Source organism: Chelon labrosus, assembly GCF_963514085.1.
Source record: "Chelon labrosus genome assembly, chromosome: 7".
Taxonomy (NCBI): domain Eukaryota; kingdom Metazoa; phylum Chordata; class Actinopteri; order Mugiliformes; family Mugilidae; genus Chelon; species Chelon labrosus.
Genome location: NC_140343.1, coordinates 21,567,286 through 21,588,367, shown reverse-complemented (window position 1 = coordinate 21,588,367; position 21,082 = coordinate 21,567,286). Strand labels below are relative to the sequence as shown.

Genomic DNA, 21,082 nt, shown 5'->3' with positions numbered 1-21,082 from the left:
AGCATTAACTTCAGATGGCTTCTATTATACATCTGTGGATAATATTCAGTGTTGTTAGGGTTACTTTAAATGACTTTACTTCCAGATAACCGACACTAGTGGATGGATTGTTAGAGAGAATCAGCTCTTTGTGGGCTCCAGTAGTAACTGGAAAACTTGAGAAGTCACTAAATGTTTTTCCCTGTTACTTCAGTAGTTAGGCCACTTTCTCAGAGTTAAGAGAACTGTGTTTGGCAGATTTTGAAAAGTGGCTGTGGTACTCTCTTGGACCCACCTTCTTGGAAGGATGTCTACTGGTCTTGAAAAGGGCACGAAAAAGTCTTAAACGTCAGTTACAGAATTGTTCAGAAAGTTTTTCTGGCCTGCCACAGGAAATAACGTTAAATCCACCTGTGATCAAAGCTGACTCAAATGCAATTTTTTTCAGACCTCAGACTGACGATATTTAAAATATGAATCCATACATCAACTGTAAGTCAATGTGTTCTCTCTCTATATATATATACTGTATATATATATATTTATTATACATTTTCTGCTGCTTATCCAGTTTGCATTGAATTATTAGTTAAGGAAATTATCAACCATTTCCAATGAATTACTTAAAAAATAGTGTACAAATTCCAATCACACCATCGGCATAATCCAATATCTTGTTTAATTCACATTTTTGAGTCACAGTTATATGTTCGAGTAATAATAATGTGGGACGAAATGAGCAAAGTAACATTTGAGAAGCGAGACAAATGTTGGACACAGTGACATAGACTATGAATAACTGAATATTAAAACAGTTCAGAGGAGATGAATCTACTGATCGTTTCAGCTCAAACAGTCATTTATTAAGAAGTACTGATAATAACCATAAATATGGTAAATATATAGGCCTTATTGTTCCCTCTAGTTTTTATTAATATCTTTAAACTATGGTGGTTAGATATCAGTTATTATATTGATGTGTCATTTGTGGCACAAGTTTTACATTTCACAAAATAAAAGCTTTATAGGTCCTTTATTTTCTTTAGCTTTTCTATTTTGTAGTTGCTATGTACAGTAACTCTGGATGCTGCTCATCATTGAATGTCTAAATTATGATCTAAAATGATGAATACGCCTGCAGATCAAACAGTCTTTACACTTAATGTAACTTTGTTGAGCTACAAGTTGTTTTTATTTTAGCTGTCTAATCTTGGGAGATTGGAGGGAAAAAAACAGTAGAACTTGTTGAAAATGAAATGAGCTCACTCCAGTGTTAATACATAGAAATCCAATACCTTTATTTTACATTCATACATCTATAACATTGTACAATAATTTTAATGCAGTTAAAAAAGCCCAATTTAAAAACAAGTCCTGAAGATTTACAATGATGAATTTGTATGTTCTAAGGATGGTGACAAGCTTTTAAAAATATGTACACACACGCACACACACCCACAGACACGCACACACACACAGGGATCTAGGACAAGTGATGTCCTTGAGTTGTACCTTAACAGATCTGGGCTGAATGGAGAGGAATTCAGTCACCATAGAGAAAGGCACATTGAATACACAGTGTATCTACAAACAAAAACGCTGACATTTACACAACTCTACTGTAGGAACAGGAACTAGAACAATGAGCAAAACTGTAAACCTTCACTTATGAAAAACAAAAGTCACGTCTATACAAATATATTTGAAGCAAAATGTTTTCTTGGTCATTACAAAGCAGTACCTTGAAATGCATTTCAACACTTAGATTGGCTCTGCCAGCAGAGAGCAATCCCACAGATATAATTACACAATATGTCACAATATTTATGCAGTTGCCCACTTCATTTATGCTAACGACTGGCAACGGTTAAGAGAGTACCTCATGCATATCCTCATCAGACAGCAGCAGTCATCTGATATGTTTTAGACTAAATTCAATTACAATGGGGTTTTTTTTCTTCCCTTTCACGTGAATATGGCAACTCGACATGGTGCAACATGTACGCACGTATACGTAAAAATGTATAGACAATTCTATACAGCCGCAAATCCCATTATCTTAAAATATATGTACCACCCGTCAATCAAAATGTTCAATACTTTCAGAAAAGTAAGTTCTCTGATATAAAATACTGTATTTTCAAAAAGCAGATTGTTTACATTCCATCCTTCTCAACAAAATAAAGCTTTATATACGTACCTTCAAAGCTTAAAAACACTCCCAACAAACATATATATATATATTTCCATATATATATTTCTATATAGAAACAATAAAGTGACTAAGATGCCATTTGTGGCTCTACGTTCACATGTAGTGGAAACCCGTTTAGAATGGCATACACAGCCAATTTGTCTAATAAACACAGTGTGGCACTACAATTTTGGATGATTGTACAAGTTGGGGGCCGATAAATGCCAAGGTCAAGATTGCCGCCATAAAAACTGATTCCTTCATTTAGTTCAGCATGCCTTTGTCAAGTCAGTGGGCATGTCTGCAGTGGACATACGGTACTGGATCTTTGTGTTAGTGATGGCGCCGTGCTTCTGTCGAAGATGCAACCGTAGCTGACTCTTGTGGCGGAAGTGCAAGTTGCATTTTTCACACTGAAAAGGAGAACAGAGCAACATTATTTACGATCACTTCACAGTCTTGCATTTGATTTGGAAAGGTTTCGGACTTTTTAAGTCGACCTACATGGTAGGGCTTTTCTCCTGTGTGTATACGCAGGTGGCTCTTCAACGTCTGCAGGTGGCGGAAGCGCGTTCCACAGATTTCACATGGATATGGCTTCTCACCCGTGTGGATCAACACATGGGCGCGGAGATGAGCAACCTGAGACGTGAACAAAAAGCAAAACAAAAATTAGGCGGAATCAGAAAAGTCATGAAAACAACATTCACTGACACTAGAACTAGGCAAATCCTTTTAAACAAACACACTCTTATGAAACTTTCGAGAGGGCACATGTATCCACTGCATAAAAATACTAAAACACACTTGTAGGTACTTCAGTCAAGATGAAAATAACTACAGCCATCTATAATTACACTTGACAATCAAGTGTTACCACTATTGGCCCATACACAATAGAGAGGAAAAAACATTTTGAGACCAGACTCAGGTTTTTGTGTATGGTTGTCATTACCTGTACAAAGCGAGCTCCACACGTCTCACACTTATATGGCTTCTCTCCTGAGTGGATGCGAGTGTGAGTCTTGAGGTTAGCTGGTCGGTTAAACTGAGCACCACAGATATTACAGCGATACGGCTTCTCTCCTGAAAGACAAGAATCACTTTAGAAATTAGCAACAAAGCCACAGTACATGAATCTGTTAGATCAGTAAAGTCAATTTAATTCTTTTCTGTACCTGTGTGGACAGTCTTGTGGCTGGCAAGGTTGCCCTTGTAGCGGAAAGCAGCCTGACAGCGGTCACACTTGTATGGCTTGTCGCTGTGCACTTGAAGCATATGTTGTTTCAGAGCTTCGTCCTCAGCAAATTTGGAGTCGCACTCATTACAGAAGAACGTACCGTTTTCTGTTCAGGACAAATCAAAGTCAAAGTTAACTTGCGGTTCCAAATAATGCAGACTCATTTCTCCCAGAAATCACAAACTCACCACAGCTGGAGTCAGAATATTCTGAATGAAGCTCTGCCATCTCCTCTGACAGACGAGTCCTGGACGTGTTGGGACAGATTTCTGAGTGGTGAGGGGACTGGGAGCCACAGGATGAGCAGTTGAGGCGGTTCAGGTAGTGTGAAGGGTGGCCATCACCATTCCTCAGTGACCCCTCTAGTGCACTGAAGACAAAATAAAAAATGAGTTAAAATAGTCAAATCAAACTCAAACTTCAAATCACTAAAACATTTAAATCTAAACAAAATTCCAAAATAAAGTTTCTAAAATTATCCTGGAAAATGTTCAAACTACAAATCAGAATTTACCCTGGTTTGTTTTTAAAGTAAGTGCAATAATAAAATGGGCATAAAATCCTCAAATATCTTAAAATTCACCCATCACGTCAAATGAACTGAATCACATATCTTGCGTACATTTTGTTGTTGTATTGAAAACATTTTTAAAACTCACCTGTTAATGATGTTGTTGAGGCGACTAGCCTGGGGTACAGGCAGGTCCTCACCGCTCTTGCTCGTAGTTTGTGGGTCAAGGTTCTCCGAGTCGCTAGGGTGGAGGTAGGGCTGCAGGCCGAGGCGCTGCGGTGAGCGAAGCCCGGGATCCCTCAACCCCACCTCTTCTTCCTTTGCGCTCTGATTCAACACAATGAACTTGTACTTCTTCCAGTTGCGAGATTTGGGGTCCTGCGTACCTTGTGGGGCTTGCGCTCCGGCAGCTTGGGAGAGGCCAGCGTTCTTGCTGCTGCTGGATTCTGTTGGGGAGTTGGGCTGGCAGTCTGATTTGAGGGGGCTCTGCGGGCTGCTCATGAGGCTCTTGCGTCCACTGGAGGAGATTCCCAAAGGATAGTGCTGATGGATCAGGTCTTCTTCTGCCTGAGGAGCGTGCTCTTTGCCCGAGTCTTTGTGGTGCTCCAGAGTCAGCACGGGAAAAACACGCTTCCTTGCGCCGAGACCCATAGATTGGCCGACCCCCTCGTGGCTTTCTTTTCTCATCTCATCGTCTCTGCCTACCTCTCTGGAAGCGTAGGTGGTGGAGTGAATAATGCTGGAGGAGCCAGTGCCAACTGCTCTGGTGTATTCTGCCCTAATGGCATTGGTGCTGTCATGTGGAGAACAATGCTTGTGGTGGATACCACTCTTGGAGAGGTCAGCAAAAGCATTTTTGGTATCGGTCAGCTTGCACAGAGGGAAGGGAAATCCTGGCATGGGGAACTGCCCATAGAGATGGTAGTTGCTGGGGGTGCTCACTCCGCTGAATATGTTTGAGCCATAGGGCCGGCTATCCCTGAATGGAGCTACACGGCTGTGCAAACTGTCAACAACATCATGGGGCCGGTAAGCATGGACATCCTGAGGTAAAACCAAGGGACTGACCAAAAACTCATCTCGAGGCAGCTTTGCAGACGGATCACTGTGAAGACAGTTACAACATCATAAACACACAGATGCCAGCTGTCATGGATTTATACTTATTTGTATTATTTTTTTCTACCAACCTGGACTTTATGAATCTGTGGCAGGTGTCCACAACATGGTCCATCTGAAGGTAGATAGCTGTATTCATGATAGCCATGATCAGACTTTCCTTTAGTGTGAGACGGGAGGTGTACATAAACTCCAGCAGGATGGCAAAGCCCTCTGGGTCCACCTTTGGGTCCAGACTGATGGCATTAAGGTTGCACTTGTGGGAGTCAGTAAAGATGGAGTAAAACAGCCCACTGCAGCCACGGAAAAAGGAAAAAGAGACACAGACAAGAGCGTACAAAGATCAGACACTTCAACTTCAAACAGCGGCAGGAAAATTGGCTTAAACCCGGGCTGAAATAACACGCACCTGCAAGCCATGAGAACAGTCTTGTGTGCACGAAACTGCTGTCTGTTAACCAAGATAGTGACATCTGTGAGGATATCTCTGCTACGCAGGCGATTCAGGTTGAGCAGGACATCACTTGCATGGCGTGTGAACTGTATGCAGCTGTCTGCTGCGCAAGCCATTTTGTCAAGTTCTGGAAACAGAAGAAGAAAATTAAAAATTTAAATTGTTTTCTACAAAACAGATTGCTTTGTATTTCAGCTCTGCCACAAAGCATAGACCGTGGAGTACAAGTAATGCTGAACTAAAAGAACTGAGCTGGAGTTATCAAGGAGCCTCAAGAAGACTAAAGAAACCAGATGCGCAGCGCACCAGTAGGCGGCGCCATTTATTAAATAAACACAGTCTAGACATTTAAATTTCTACCTTTGGAATCGTTTCTCTCCCCTTCACTTTCTCTGTCTTTGAACCACTGGTTGACAGCTCAGCGTAACAGATTAATTTCTTGTTATATTATTTAGTCCATTAAAAAACAACAACAACAAAAAAACACGATAGCACATTTACACGGAAACAGACGACAATAATTACGAAATAATCCTGTAATAAACACTTGTATTTTTTAAAATTATTTTATTTATTTATACAAAACTAAAGACTGGGCTGATTAAATAAAAAAATGCACATGTTAAAATAAACATCGGATTTATTAATTATATTTCAAAAAGAGCATGAACATTTCTCTAAAATAAAGCGGAGGAAAGTTTTGTCAGCACGGCGGATTTTCTCACACTTCAGATTTGACCGATTGAGAAAATACGGGAAACTATTAATGCTCACTCCTTACTGAAAACTTTCCCCCCCTTTTGGCACACAACATACAAAACTGAATTTCAACCGCAAGATGTCCTCGCCACCAGAGAGGATCCTCCGGACAACCGGGTGCAGCTGGCAAGGTTACACAAGTCACACTTTTCCTTGTTTGCTGTGATAAACAGCGGTGACAGCGGTGTTGTTGGGGAGCCCCGCAGCGCTGCTTGACAATATGCCGTGGCGTATTTCTGGGTCAATTACTTTATGGGAGCGAAAACTAATATTTAATGAACTCCAGGCAGAATTGGCTTTGTAACACGCAGACGGGGTTATGACAGTATCTTCAAGTCAATGTCAAGAGTCTGTAATTGGACACGTCCGAAAATAGAAGCAGGGCAGAATGCACCTTAAACAGACTGATGGTAAATAATGACCTCCTCTGTGAGGAAAACAAGCAGCAATATAAACTGAATTAAGTCAACAGAATTTATATGACTGCTTGAGCGAGTGTGAACACATTCAAATGAAAGGACGTGTTTTTTTTTTTCTTTTCTCACTATGCCCTTTATCTCTCATTTTATTTTCATTTCGCGATTCTAATATTAAGCGTTGCCGCTCCTGAGGATAAAAACAGTCTAACCGAAACTCTCAGGCCGAGACAGAAATGAGACAACACTTCAGCAGAAAGCTGAAGCAACTCTGCGCGCATCTCGGTGAACGCTTTCAACTTAAGTTGTGTATGTTGTCACGCAGCACACTGACACAGTGGAAACACAAGAGACAAGTTTGGTGAGACGACGTGTCCTGTAGCGTCTACCGCGGAAAATACACACGCCCATCAATGCTAATATTTCCGCTGCGATGTTACGGTAACAGGAGGGCTTGTTCGGGGCAGACTTTAACGCTCCATTAGAGCAAATTACCGTCGCGAAGTAAAAAAAAAAAAAAAACAAACAAAAAAAAAGAAGAAGATATGTAGGCTATATACGTGAACCTGCGTACTGCCATGCTGCCAACAAAGTTCGTGTGACAGCGCCGCTCCGCCGTGTGTTGACACTTCACCGTACAAAGTAGCGCTAAATCAGAGCGCATCAACAGAGACACGCGCACCCGAGCAGCCGTGCGCTACGACCCGAGCTCCGGACCGCGCGAGCGCCGCTCTCGAGCAGCATTCTCTTCCGTGTATTTATCAAACCGGAGCGCTATTACAGCTTTTACGACATGACTTGGTGTCAGAGAGGGAAGGGTCGCTACAGCGGAGGTAAGACTGCTGTCTGCCCCGCTGTCTGAACGCGACCCAGCAGCAGCACCAGCAGCAGCAGCAGCACAGTGAGGCAGACGAGCTGTCAAGAGAGCGGCGCTCTGGCTGTCACCACAGCAGCCCCTCCAGAGTTTCACTCCACACTGTTCACACTGACAGCCACACTCAGCCCCGGCCCCACAAACACTTCCACAGCACAAATGGACAAATAAGCCATGTCTAAAACACCAACAATAAACAGTAGATAACAACTTCGCGCCAAATGAGAGGAAAAAAGGAATTTAAAAAATCACCTGGTAGCGCTTTCCTAGAAACTTCTTGCATCACCACTTCTAAGAACCCCAGTTCTAAGAATCAGTCGAGCACAATTCTCGGAATTTGAGCCTGAGACCGTACCACTCTCTCAGGGCAGGGGAGAGACGCTTTTTCCCCCAGCGATAAAAACAACCGATTTCAAACGCGTTTAATCGAACGCATATTGCGCGTAACTATTTTAGCAGTAACGACAGCAAACACCTAGTGTTTAAATTAGTGTAAAAAGCTGCACAAATTTCTAAAATAATGCACTAAATTGTTTCGCCAGGATCCAAATCCCCCTGCTTTTGGTTGAGTCCACAGTCACAGGACGTCGAGTCTGCGACGTCACCGGTTCCTTAAACCCAGCCCCCGAAATTCTCAGAACTAATTTATATTCCATGACTTCAGCAATGTATCGCTCCCTGCGTCTCGTCGCATTTAACACACAGTCTGTACATGTACAGCACACAGACCGACCTCTTAATTAGGCCCATGCGGACAGGTCGATGTGACAGGCTGCTGCTTCTTCTTAACCACAATTCATTTTTAGCCAGATTCTCCTGCAGGTATGCTGACTTCATAGACGGAGAATGCTGCGAACCACCACCGGGGGTTTGTTAAAAAAGGAAAGCTTAAATAGATTTATTATTCACAAGTCTGCAGGCAGTCAGTTGAGCTTTTTAATGTGACTCTGGTTTTCACTTAACCTCAGCGCATGGTAGAATTGGCACTTGGTAGGTAGTATTTTTTTTAATGTGTATTCTAATCTGCGCGTATATATAAGGGATTTGTGTGTTGGCTTTCCAGCTGTTACTGCGATAAAAAAAAGGCTTTTGGTTGATTGTTGCTAAGAGAAAGATGCAGGCTGCAGTTTAATAAGTTCGGGATTGCACAGGAAACTTGTTGCGTTAAAACGAGCGCATCAAGCATAACGGTCGCTGAGAGGCTTTATTCTGCAAAGAAGTGAATGCATTCAGCTCCTAATTCTGTTAATGTTTAAATGCTCCGAGACCTGTTGTGCTCATCGTGACCGTCATGTCTGGCTGCAATAATATAATATGCTTGTGTAACCCTGACCTCTGCCTCTTCGGCTTCTCGTGTTTCCTGAAAAACCTCCTTTTGGTTGGATTATTGTGAATAATTGGAAAAGGGAGGACGCATGAGATATTGTCCGTGTCGGATGATGTGTGCACGCCTGCAAATGCAAAGTGAAGAATTCCTGGAAAATTAATTGAATTCATTGCTAAGATTTTTTTCCCCCCTTCCACTCTACCATTTAATTTAAGGCATGTGTACTCCCTGTTGCATCATTTCTCAGTGTTGGGGAAAAATAAACTAAGTGGCTTTTCTTGACTCCTCAGCCTGGTAGTATTGCGTTTTTGGTGCTTGTCTTTTGCATGAAACGAAAGACATCGAAGGGAAGCTGAAGTGTGTAGTTTGTTTCCCATCCATGCATGGGGGGGGGGGGGGGGGGGGTTGGGGAGGGGGGTGAATTTAAGCATCGTTTTCACCAGTTAATAGCTGGCTTGTTATTCTTGGTTGTGGGATGACAACATCTGAAAAGTTGTTATTCATTTCATGAGGGCCAGGCACACATTTACTGTCAGTGACTCACCTTGGAAACTTTGTTTGTGGTGATTCCAAACCACGGATTCCCCTTCTTTTCTCATCCCGTTTACTCCCTGGCACAGAAGGAGCATTTGCTGGGCTGGAGAATGTAGAACAAAATCAAATTAATTATGGATTAGGCTGCATTAAACAGGCAAAGTGTCAGCTGAGATATCTTGTAAAACCACCCCTTCAAAATAGATCATTGATCTTCAGTTTTAATATAGTAAAACCTCCAACAAGTGAATAAATGAATATGAAATGAAAATGTTTTTTCTTATATTGAATTGTAGGGCGATATCAGATAAATATTGGATCAGAAAAACATTATATTAACGTTACTGTAAAGATCAGTGACTGACAATGACTAAACTATAACTGTTAGTTATCACCACATCTCATGGCGAGAATATACAGCCTTGTTATCTGTCATCCAGTTTTCTAAAGCTGTAATTTGCTCCTTTCCTACAAAGTGCAATATCTTATCAATTTCTTACGATCTAATGCTTTCACGTAAAATTATGAAAAGGTCACACTTTTGAGAGTGAAACTTAATTTTACATTTAAAAATATGTGTTTCACACAGTCATTAGAAACTAATGACTAATTGGCATTTTGGGCATTTGAGCTGCCTGTTACCTTTGTCATTCAGTGAACAACAGGCTCTGTTTCCTTTCTCTCTTTTTTTTTTATTAACTCTTTGCGCGGTGGCACACGCTATATTGTAACCGACATTTCCCTGTGGATTGCCCGAGCATCCGCCCATCTGGATCCGGCATCCCACTAAAAACACTCCAGGTGTTAACAAACCATTGGGGAGAGAGGGGGAGAAAAAAAAAAAGTCTCCAAAATAATTAAGACGCACGCTTTTACAGCAATCTCCGATTCAGCACTGCCAAATAAAGACTTTCTTGAGCTCCAAACAAAGAGCAGCGTCAACTTTATTTCAATCCACTTGGGGGATGTTTAAGGCGCTCCAGCTCAGTTATGCATAATGCACGGCCATAAACCATCCAGGAGTTAGGAGAGAGAGATGTGTAATTTACCAAGGCCCCACGCTGTGCCCAGCTATAGAAGGATGAGATAATTACTGCAAATCCTTGGCAAACTTTTACTTAACCAATTCGTAGCAAAAAATAAATGACCCACATACAGAGGGCAGGAAAAAAGTGGCTGATCAATATGAACTGATGGAGGGTTATCAGGTTATGGACAGTGTACATGGTTAATCTTTGCAATTAAACAACCCTTATGAGGCGTCTCAGTCTCGGTCTACATTATGTAAATGGAGCACTGTTCAGAAACAATCAGAGCAGATGCACGTTGTATCAATTCAAGTCCGGTTGGCCAGTAACAGCTGCATATTAAAAAAAAAGGAAAAAAAATAATCTAGTACACTTCTGACACAGTGTGAAACATCTCTAAGGCGTATCATTGCTTATACTTGGTGCATGATAGGTCATTGAATAGAAATGCCCACTGACAAAAGCCTGAGGCCCGGAGGTTGCCTCACTTTTTTTTTCCATAAACTGCACACTTTTGTCTCGTTTCACAGCAAATTTCTGCCAACTTCAGTGTTCATTGTCAGCAAAGATGTGAGTGTGGAGTTTTGTTCTGAGAGACATGATGCAACCGCGCTGTAACACCAAACAGATAATGCTGTTAGCTACAGAGGTCTTTTTAGTTCCTTTCTTTAAAAGAATTTCTTTTTATATTGTTAAGTTTCACTTTTTTAACTCCATGCATCCCAGAAGCCTTTTTTTTTTTCCTTCTGGTTTTGTCCACAATTAAGTTTTGCTCTTTGTCAAACACCGTCACTGCTGCAGGTTTGAATTGGCACGGCTGAAGCGTGTCATTAAAAAAAGATGTGCTCTCTGCATCATATCGTATGTATTTGTACATTTTCCTTGATCATCTATTTGAAGAGATCATTGAAAACATACAGTACGGCATGCATAATTCATGACATCTGTTAAAGAACACCAGGTGTAATAAATAAATGAAGGCTAAAAATTCACTTCAAAGGATTTTCTGTGCAGGTAACGATGAGCGCACTTTCCTTGGAAGCTTGCCTTGCGCTTTTTTAATTAACAGACAAACAGAAAAGTCAAAATCTGACATGAAATTCTGTCCGTTTGCAACAGTGCTGCCGAGTGTCTCTGCGCTCACACACCACAGGTAGAAAGTTGGCTTTTATCCCACTTGACAAGGTTAAACGCACACAGGAAGATTTTAGCAGTTCCAAATAATAAAGATTAGAAGCTCGCAGAGGTTCACACTTATATAAAAGAAAAAAAAAACGGACTAAAAAAGTGAGTAAGAAGAGTTTATTAAGATGCAGTTTATTCCAAAGGTTTCCCGGCCTCTTCCTAAATACCTGTACCTTCATAAGCTATAGGTGTATTGTTCTGAGTGCTCAGTCCTAGTGGTCAGTAAAAAGGCTCTCCGGATGTGTAAACGCTCCATTGAAGATTTAATTCTTCTCGATCAGATATTGCAAAAACAAACAGAAGCACAACTTACAAAAAGAACTTTGGAGTAAGTTGCACTGCGTCTGTGCGAATAACCTTGAGTTCACCGGTTTGCCTGTGCGGGCTACATGCTAAGCTTATAGTCAGAGCACAGCCGTGTTAGTGGGCTAGTATACCAATTTAACCAAATCAAAGCATGTAGATTCAGGACTTTCTCAAGGCCAGCTGAGAGGAGCCAGGAATGCAGGCTGCAGAGCCCAACCTGATGGAATTTTCCAGCATGCCACAAACAGTTTCTTGCCAGTGTGCCATCTGCTGGATGACGGGTCAGTTACTTCAACAAAACAAGGGACTGTATAGTCAAGGCTTGATGCAATCGCTGCCATCCCTACAAATCTGCACGATCTCAACTGTTTGCGTCGTCTTCCTCGCTTTTTTTTCCCTTTTTTTTTTTTCCACACACGCAGGGCAGTTAAATGTTGAGTTAGGAGACAACTTCCGCAGAGATAAGTGTGAAAGCCTTAAAGTTGTGTGTCTCCATGTGGATTCAGTTTGGTATTTTAACAGAGGTATCTGCTCTCTGACAGGGAGCTTTAGTGGTAAACAAGTGGCTCTTATTTCTTTGCACCACCCTCAGTAATGATCCAATAAGAATCATCTGTCTGAATCAACCCCCTTTTCTGCTGTACTGTCACAACACCTATTAGTTAGCGTCAAGCTATGGATCCCGGTAAGATGGCAGTGTCCTGGAAATGCTGCAAGGCTCCTTCTTCATGTCATAGCATTTTAGTTTTGTTTTAACTTGCGCATTATAGACATATTTACACATGTACTGCACAGGAGTGACCCCCAGCTTGTACCTTGGTACACCTGGTTACCAGGTCAGCAAAGATTATTTATTGATTATTGACTGATTGCTGCCAATGGAATCTTGGTACACTTATTGACCGAGCTAGCAAGGATTAATAACTGGTTAGCTTACAGTGGGCTAAAGAATACAAAAAACTGCAAGCTAAGAGACAATAAATAGTTGACATAATTGGCCAAAACTAATGGATACATATACTGGATAAATTGAAGAAATGCTAGCTTAAAGTAGCTACTTGATACAAGTTACTTTGGTTAGCTAGTCTTTTCAATACCTAGCTAACCAGAGTAGTGAGTCAAAACTGGTAGCATAAAATAATAAACTGGTGAAATATTTAAAATAATGATTCAAAAGATCTAAAGTTATTGAATGTATTGTTCAAAATAGATAGAAGCAGTAAATATATTACCAAAGTATGTTAAAGGATAAATAGGTGATATAGCTTGCAAAAACATCTATATGTGTATGGAATTACATAGAAATAATGAATAGAAAATCACTGCTAAAATAATAAACAGGTTAAATAATGATCTAAAACAGACTGATAAAAGTACTAAATGTATTATTGAAATAGCTACAAGCAGTAAATATATTGTAGTTAAATTTAAAGGACAAATGCAGTTGTGTAAAAGGTTATAGAAATCAGCTAAAAATAATGAACTGGTACTGACTGCTAAAAACAATAAACAAGTGAAATAATTTGCTAAAGGCAGGTAAATACACAGGTACACAGTTGAAATAATTAGCCAAAGGTATTAAAGGAATTAAGTTAAAAGATTTGAGCTGAAGCTGATGGCTAACATTTTGTTGAAATCATTAGTTAAAAGTAATGGATGAATAGTTTAAATAGCTAAAGGCTCAAAGGTAAAAAAAAAATATATATATATATGTATATATATATGTATGTATGTATATATATATATGTGTGTGTATATATATGTATATTAGTTATAATTATTGAATAAAAGGTTTAGATAATTTGTTGCTAATAATGAATATATTATTGAAATAGCTAAAGTTGACTGCTGAAATGATCCACCTTCTAGTACTATGAATGCATGCAAAATGATACAACTTTAAAAGTTCACGCTGGAAAAAGTGACTGGTGGTTGATGACGAGGTGTTTAGATTATCTGATGGGGATCAGGGTGATAATCAGGTCAAAAGGGATGAGAAGAGGCTGTATGGTACGAGTTGTATCTCTGTATAACGCCTGCTTAGAATCAAACTGGATATGCATTTCACACCATTATTGGACATAATTGAGATGTTGTCCAGCTTTTAGTGATAGCAAGACAACACAAACACACTGTCTAAAGAAATGGCACCTAGTGATTTCAGTGTCTCAGATTACCCCTGATGCGCAGTAACAAGAAAAGTAAACAGAGCTCCGTGCTGAAACAGATGGTGAATAAAAATGTTACCTCTGTTTAGGCAACAGAGGTAATATTTGGAGCCTATGTCCATTGTACCTGTGGAATATTCCACCGTAAACAAGTTCATGGTGATAAGAATGGACAAGGCTCAAAGCTGCTAAACCTGTTTGAACGCATTGTATCTGTGCTGAATGATCAGCCCTGCTATTCAACGTGTCTGTAGTGTTTATCAGGTTGAAGTAAAGGTGAAAAGGGAAGACTCAGTGGAGGCACTGCTGCAAATGCGCTCACACTGTCAGTTTGTAGAAATTCACTCGCAGCAGTGTTTTGTTACTGGGGACTCAGCTCTCATGTCATTCCCCCAGTGAACTGTTGCAGCTCTTTCCTGGCTGTTTTTTCTCTCGCTTGCCCCTAGACTCTATCATGCTGTGGCCCAATTTGGATTTCAACCATATCAAATTCTCCCATGTTACTCTACTTCCACTGGCAGGTCAAAGTAGCTGTCTGCATCTAATGCCAACTGCTGATACTGGTCTGCAGGGCTGGTTAAACAGGAACTACACAGCTGCAGGCCAGTGTTCAACAAGAGCCACGCACAAAGCAGCAACAGTGCACTCAAGGCATCCTCCACTTCAGCTCTCGGTCTCTGTTGATTCTGCGTTAGAGAAATGCTTAAATGTGAATTCAATCCTGGGTACAGAGCATTGTTAAAATAAATTATGACCCATCCACTGCTGCAGAAATGTAAAACTAAAAATTCAGAAAGAGCAGCACTAGATGCGATTTTCATGACAGAAATCTGGCTTTAGTCCCCATATTTCGGCGGAGATTGCAACTGCATCTCCGTGCCCAGCCTCCATTAGTATATAGGTGTATTTTCATGTCAGCTTTTTTTTGTGTTTTTCCTCCAGCCAAAGCAGTAAATAGATTTAAATCCAACATGGAAACATGGGATTGGAGAGGATGAAAGCAATCCCACCAAGCCCCAGAAGTCGAAAAAAAAAAGGAAGAAAAAACACCTCAAACTCTTGGTGTTGACATGGATTCAAGAGGCGATAATTCCAGCATTTTTATTTAAAAAAAATAATAATAATAATAATCTCAAGGAAAATATATGCATAATGTATTAAATGCACATGCACATTTAAATTGTTAATTTGCACACAAAGAAAATATCATGTCTGTTTCATTTTCTTTCTTTTTCCCCCACTGTCTGAATAATTTGTGCAAGTTTCACTTAAAATGCATCTCTTTTGATTTCATTTTCTCACGAAACTGACGATGTCTCAACAGCGCCTACACCCTTATTACAGTTAATACATGAACCAGACAGAGCTTTCTTCTTCTATATTTTGAAAAAACTCCCACGGTTTATATTTGCTAGAAACAAATCAGCTCATATTACCATCAGGCCTCATTAACCCACATTTATGCAAGTTTAAGATGAAAAAATCTTTTGCTGTGAAATGTATTTTTTATTGTAATTGAGCCTCACTAACAGTTACTGCATCCCTCTGTGTTTTCATTAAAAGCATCTCTACAGCCCAGGAAATGCCAGGTGGAAGTTGAGATTGTGACATCTCCTGTGCTCGACACATTCACATAATTGTTATCTGTTCTACATCACGCAGGCAGCCACTTCTCTTCTGATATCTGCTGCACTTTGAAATATGTTGCGCTTTGCATGCACGGGACCACAAGCAACTCTTTGTATCACACGTGAATTGGTAACAGAACGTCAACCGACTCAATTTTCCAACAAGAGTGCGGATCGCATTGTGCATTAACGGTCTGTGAACTGTAAAATACAAACGTTGAAAATAAAGGGTCTGGCTTTTACAAAGACTTTTGATGGTAAGGAGTCTTTATTCAGATGAAAAAATTCCTCTTTTTTCTCAGTCGTGCACACGGGGGAAGATTCTTGAAGTGTACGGCTGGCATGAAAATCAAAAGTCAATCAAAAACTTTTATCTGATTGCACATATTGTATAGTGGCTCACGTTAAATGTCTATTTTACATGTTTTTACATAGTGCTGATAAAACCTGTGAGGGCATTATTTATTGGATTTGGCACTCTCATTTGCTTATCAGATGTCAGTTGTTTTATCACGACCCATACACGCTGTGTGTCCTTTACTGTTACTTTGCATGCTTGGTAATGGTGTGACTGAGCAAACCATTCATGTTGGGTTGATCTCAGAGATTAGTTCACAGACATAAAAGCTGTATGTAAATATACAGATTTATCTACGCAGGTGTTAGCAAGACAGTGTTTCTAGCCTTTGTGTGGAATAGGTGTTTGGTTGTAAACCCCTGTTGAGGTGTGATACTGCTAATATGCTTTTTGAATATCTGCAGTAAGAGGGGAAATTGATTTATTGAGGTTAATTTGTCTTACTGCAGAAGAAAAATGACACACATTTATTTATTTCCTTACCTTATGCTGGACAAGTAAGAATCCCGCTCATAATGACATAACCAAATATAATGCTTTGTTGGGTAGACCGAAATTATACATAAAAGAGACATTTGTGCAGCATTTTAAAGCATTTTATTACCCAGGCTATGCTTTCGCTACCTGTGCTAATTTAGCGTTCCAAAGTCACATGTTCAGGTTTCAGAATTTTAAATTGCATCCGTCCTCTTTTGCAGCAAAGTTACGTACCACGTTCATTCATGTCAGATATTGTCATTTGAACTTCTAGTGTCAAGAAACAGAAGAAAAGAAGTCTCACCTTTTTTCTGCTGGAAGGAGTGAGGCATTCTGGGATCTGTAGTGGGAATCAGGAGTTGCCGCCGAATCTTGAATTGAAAGCCTGGTTCAGGAATTGAAGGGACCTCTTCTGCAGCTCCAAAGAACCTTTTCAGTCAACTTTTGGTGGTAAGCTCCAGTGCACAGCAGAAAGAAGAAGTGTTTTTACCAGAGTTGTATTTATCTGGCGAGTAGCTAGATGATCCGAGATGCAGAGGCTGACTGGTGCTCGAGCCTCTACCCTGAGTGGCAGATGAAGCTTGGAGGGATGAAGCTGTTCCACAGTGCAAAAGGGCACCGGATCTGTCTCGCAGTGGCGGTGCAGCGCTGGTGAAGCCTCGTGTCTGTCGTCGTTGAGCAGGATGGGAATGCTTCTGGAAAGGCGGGCACGGCAGCCGGGCTGAAGTGAGTCAAATCGACTGAGCACGCTTCACGTTAGTGAAACGGTCCACAGGGCATCTCTCTGGCTCTCTGAGCTGATAGGCCGCCTGCACTCTAGCGTTCATTGATTGTAGCACTCACAGTCGCTCCACTTTTCCACGAATGCTAAAACCGTGGGGCAGGCTCAGTTTTGGGAAAAAAAGAGGAGATTAAACAGCCTGTAAAATAATCCCAGTTTTTTTTTCGATATATAATTCATTTGAATGAAGATTCTAAAATCCCATTAAGCCACAGGAGCGCAGACCATAGACTAGCAGTGCCTTTAACGTGGAGGAACTCCTGGAGCTCAGGCCATCTGTCAGATCAGAGTTTTTCATATACAGCAATGACACATTGTTTTATAAACAGAGCTTTTATACAACAAACATTTCAGTGTCCCGGAGCATTAATCTACCTAAGCTTATCTCAATCCATGGAACTAGATATTGCTCTTTATAACTTGTCTAGTGGAGGGGGTGTTATTACATCACACCAGCTGTCACTTCAACCTGGCACAGCCAATAGGAAGGTCAGTAATGTTGCTGCTGGAGAGAAAATTAGGGAGGAAAATCCTGACAACAGTAACGCAGAGTCTGAAAACAAAAAACCTGATATCAGTGTTAAATCATATTTAGTTTTTTGTCTTTTGGCAGTATCAAGTAATTTGAGTGCAGCTGCATGTCATGCAAAAGCATCAGTTTTATTATTCCTTTGCAAAAGCAAAACACCACCAGTTTTATTATTATCTATTATTATCTTTCTTATTATTGGAGAGGAAGAACTTGTGTGCTTGTGAATCCATAGTGCTAACGCAAAACCATTTTGCAGAATGCATGTGCATCAGTGTGTAATCGTACTTGACACCTGATGTTGGACTCAGATTAAATGAATACACATGCTGTCTGTGCAGATAAGCTCACCTCACCGGGTAAGAACTCCCAAAGCTCTTACTATTACCAGCATTACATGCTGCACAGCTTTACTGTGTCAGCACCAGGCACTGTGCTGCATAGAAATGCTGTCACCAGTATGGAAAGATATGATGTGAATGTATGAGAACATACACTTCTATGAGAAGAATTAACTATTTGAGGAAAATAATATATATATATTTATTATAACTGAGTGTTTGACAGAAGATCTGTCCATGTGCAGTATGTTTATCGCAGCCATGGGATTATCCATTGGATGAGTGGCGCTGAGTGGACTAATATTCAGTCAATCCTGCTAAAGTCAAATTAGTCCAACACATTTCCATCATATTTCAGAATAAAGCAGTCCTGACAATCTGAGCTCTTGGGATACTGATGTTAAATGACCGGTGAGCCCCGCAGATCCCTGTGATCCAGGGATAAACTTCTCATGAAGAAGCTTAAACCTCTTAACTGACACATGAATGAAAGCCAACAACAGGTCACACTGCCTCAGAGGAAAACTTTGATTACTGTATTGTCCTCTTCCTGTCCCCGGGAGCCACAGAGAGGCAGAAAGAACCTGGGCAGCGCTGAAGAGCCATAATGATGAAGACATCAAGAGGGACTTGAGTCCAAGGGGTCAACCCGCCCACCCCCTCTCCTCCTGCTCTGTGGGGCTTATAAGAGGATGGCTTCTGTAGAGCAGTGTATGAGTGACCTTAATCATCAGAGGGATATTTGGGTTTTATTTGGCAGCGATGCAACACACGCGGTCATCAGTGTGTTCGACTGGCAGGCATAAAAAAAAAATGAGAGGGGGGGCAAGGTCGGTTTGCAAAGTGTAATCCATATCATCCCGTTAGAGAGGCTGCACTGCCGTCAGCCCCAGGCCAAACAGCGTCAAACACATTTTGATGTTGATAATGATGTCGGATTATGCTGTCATCTGATGTAATTTCGGCCTGCCTCAAATTAACAAAAGCAGGATCAACCCAATTCTTTAAAAGGGACCTTTTTTTCCCTTTGCAACATTCTAGATGCAAACTTGATTTGATTTCACTGATGCTTATATTGGAGCGGCACAGTGGTGTGGTGGTTAGCACTGATGCCTCACAGCAAGAAGGTTCCGGGTTCAAATCCAGGCTTCTATGTGGAGTTTTCATGTCCTCCCTGTGTCTGCGTGGGTTCTCTCCAGGTACTCCATCTCCCACCATCCAAAGACATGCTTGTTCGGTTCATTGGTGATTCTAAATCGGCCGTAGGTGTGCATATGAGTGTGAATGGTTGTCTGTCTCTCTGTGTTAGCCCTGTGATAGACTGGAGACCTGTCCAGGGTGTGCCCCGCCTCTCGCCCAGTGACAGCTGGGATAGGCTCCAGCCCCCCCTTTATAGGACAATCTCGACAAACTAACATACAGTATTTCTAGCCTTTCCCTTAGAAATATCAGATCGACAGTTCACAGCATTCTTACTCTCTACAGTATGCCTTGCAGTAATTCTTATCAGCAGGATGTGGGAGAGAAAATGGCCTGGAAGTGGAAAAGAGTGCACTGTCTTCAGACAAACAAAACCACTTTATTTTTCCAAGAATAATATTCGATTAAAATGTAGCCCTCTGGGAACGTGAGTGAAGCAGCTTGACTTTATAGATTATCAATCAATCTATCTATCAAGTGTGTCACTGTCACATAAATTGTTTTCAACACTTATGGATTTGAAATGACAGTCCTCCCATAAACAACCAGATATATTGCGTTAGTGCAGTTTCCTGGAGCGTTTCCAGGTCGTCGGTGTGTAAGATAACCTTTCGGAGGCAGTTGACGGCAGGTAATTATAACATCAGTAAAGGATAATACTTGCTTGTCATTTTCACTTACCTGCTGTCACGCATATCTATAATCTAGCTCCACTACTAGCCTTTGTTGTGCCAGCATGGAGCTCCCTGGTATTCATAGCTGCCGCTATCAAGTATAATAAAGGTCACAATAGCCAAATCTGGTGCTTTGCATTAGCTGGCATTTATAGAGAAAATATACTTATGAGAGAGGAACAGACTACGAGATGATTTAAAGAGACCGCTACTTCACTGTTTAAAAACACAGCGTAATCTTTAATGTCTGGAATGAAATATATCTAGTGGGCGTTCAGGTGCAATATTTCATTGTGTCAGGATTTTAGTAGGCTGATGAATTATTGATAGTTTATTTCTGCCAGAACAAATAGACAGATCAACCAACCTGAGCTTTTTATGTTCCTGGAGGGTTTCCAAATTCTGTTTAATAGGCTATCCGCACAGTCACACAATTCAGGATATCCATGCACAAAGCTGTAAGCAGAGGTCAGTAAAGCACATTATAGTCACTCACTAAAAAAAAATCCATCCATTGGCTCTAGGCATACAATTATATACATTCTTTCTGGTATGTTATGTTAACATGCAAGTTTTATTTGTTTTTACAAGAATGCACACTTGTTTTTTATCAGAATAGTCTGTACATGTGTTTTATACTGTATGTGTTGAAAGCCAGGGTCGGTGGCCGCTCCTCAACTGTGACGCGACACTGAGGTACACTACAGTCCCTTAGCATCGTTAGCAGTTTTCCCAAAGACATTAAAAAGCAGAAACTGGACTGCTCTGTCCATTAATAATATAATAAAAGTAATCTGGGAACCTATATGAAATATTTTTAAATGGCTTAGTTTAAATGGCTGCAAAAACAAACGGACAACAAACATTTGCTGTCCGTTGACCATTTGCTGACCGTTGACTCAGCTCCAGGATCTGTGATCTTCAGGTTCAGTACTGTCGACGGAGGTAGGACTCACCTGGCCATACGACTTGTCTGTCTGGTTTGTGGTGAAAATCCCTT

General features: G+C 40.8%; 2 protein-coding genes across 4 annotated transcripts in view; one reads left to right on the top strand and one right to left on the bottom strand.

Moving 5' to 3' along the window:
• Positions 1-659: 659 nt before the first annotated feature.
• bcl6aa (BCL6A transcription repressor a) lies at positions 660-11,076 on the bottom strand. 2 transcript variants are annotated; one of them, XM_084547731.1, is made up of 9 exons: positions 9,418-11,076; positions 5,453-5,624; positions 5,115-5,336; positions 4,073-5,029; positions 3,602-3,783; positions 3,352-3,519; positions 3,129-3,259; positions 2,678-2,815; positions 660-2,586 (listed from the first exon to the last, which is right to left on the bottom strand). In XM_084547731.1, the coding sequence occupies exons 1-9, from the start codon at positions 9,500-9,502 to the stop codon at positions 2,443-2,445; spliced, it is 2,199 nt and encodes a 732-aa protein (XP_084403857.1). In that variant the 5' UTR covers positions 9,503-11,076; the 3' UTR covers positions 660-2,442. The 2 variants fall into 2 exon arrangements, with proteins under 2 accessions (XP_084403857.1, XP_084403858.1); XM_084547732.1 differs by lacking the exon at positions 9,418-11,076 and adding an exon at positions 7,799-7,990 and having other exon boundaries at positions 661-2,586.
• Positions 8,195-21,082, top strand: part of lpp (LIM domain containing preferred translocation partner in lipoma) — a 167,488-nt gene continuing 154,600 nt past the window's right edge. The window contains exons 1-2 of one of the 2 annotated variants that reach the window (XM_084547735.1): positions 8,195-8,368; positions 16,832-17,283. The gene's annotated coding sequence lies outside the window, so the exon portion shown is untranslated. Of the gene's footprint in view, positions 8,537-16,831; positions 17,284-21,082 lie in introns of both variants that reach the window. The other variant, XM_084547734.1, reaches the window with a different exon arrangement.

What these genes read in the sequence shown, in the direction of transcription:
- bcl6aa (XM_084547731.1), bottom strand. Translation starts at nt 9,502, where the DNA reads ATGCTCCTTCTGTGCCAGGGAGTAAACGGGATGAGAAAAGAAGGGGAA. An exon ending in ATATTCTGACTCCAGCTGTG is followed by an intron (nt 3,520 to 3,601) that starts GTGAGTTTGTGA and finishes TGTCCTGAACAG; the next exon opens with AAAACGGTACGTTCTTCTGT. An exon ending in GTGGAGCTCGCTTTGTACAG is followed by an intron (nt 2,816 to 3,128) that starts GTAATGACAACC and finishes TTCACGTCTCAG; the next exon opens with GTTGCTCATCTCCGCGCCCA.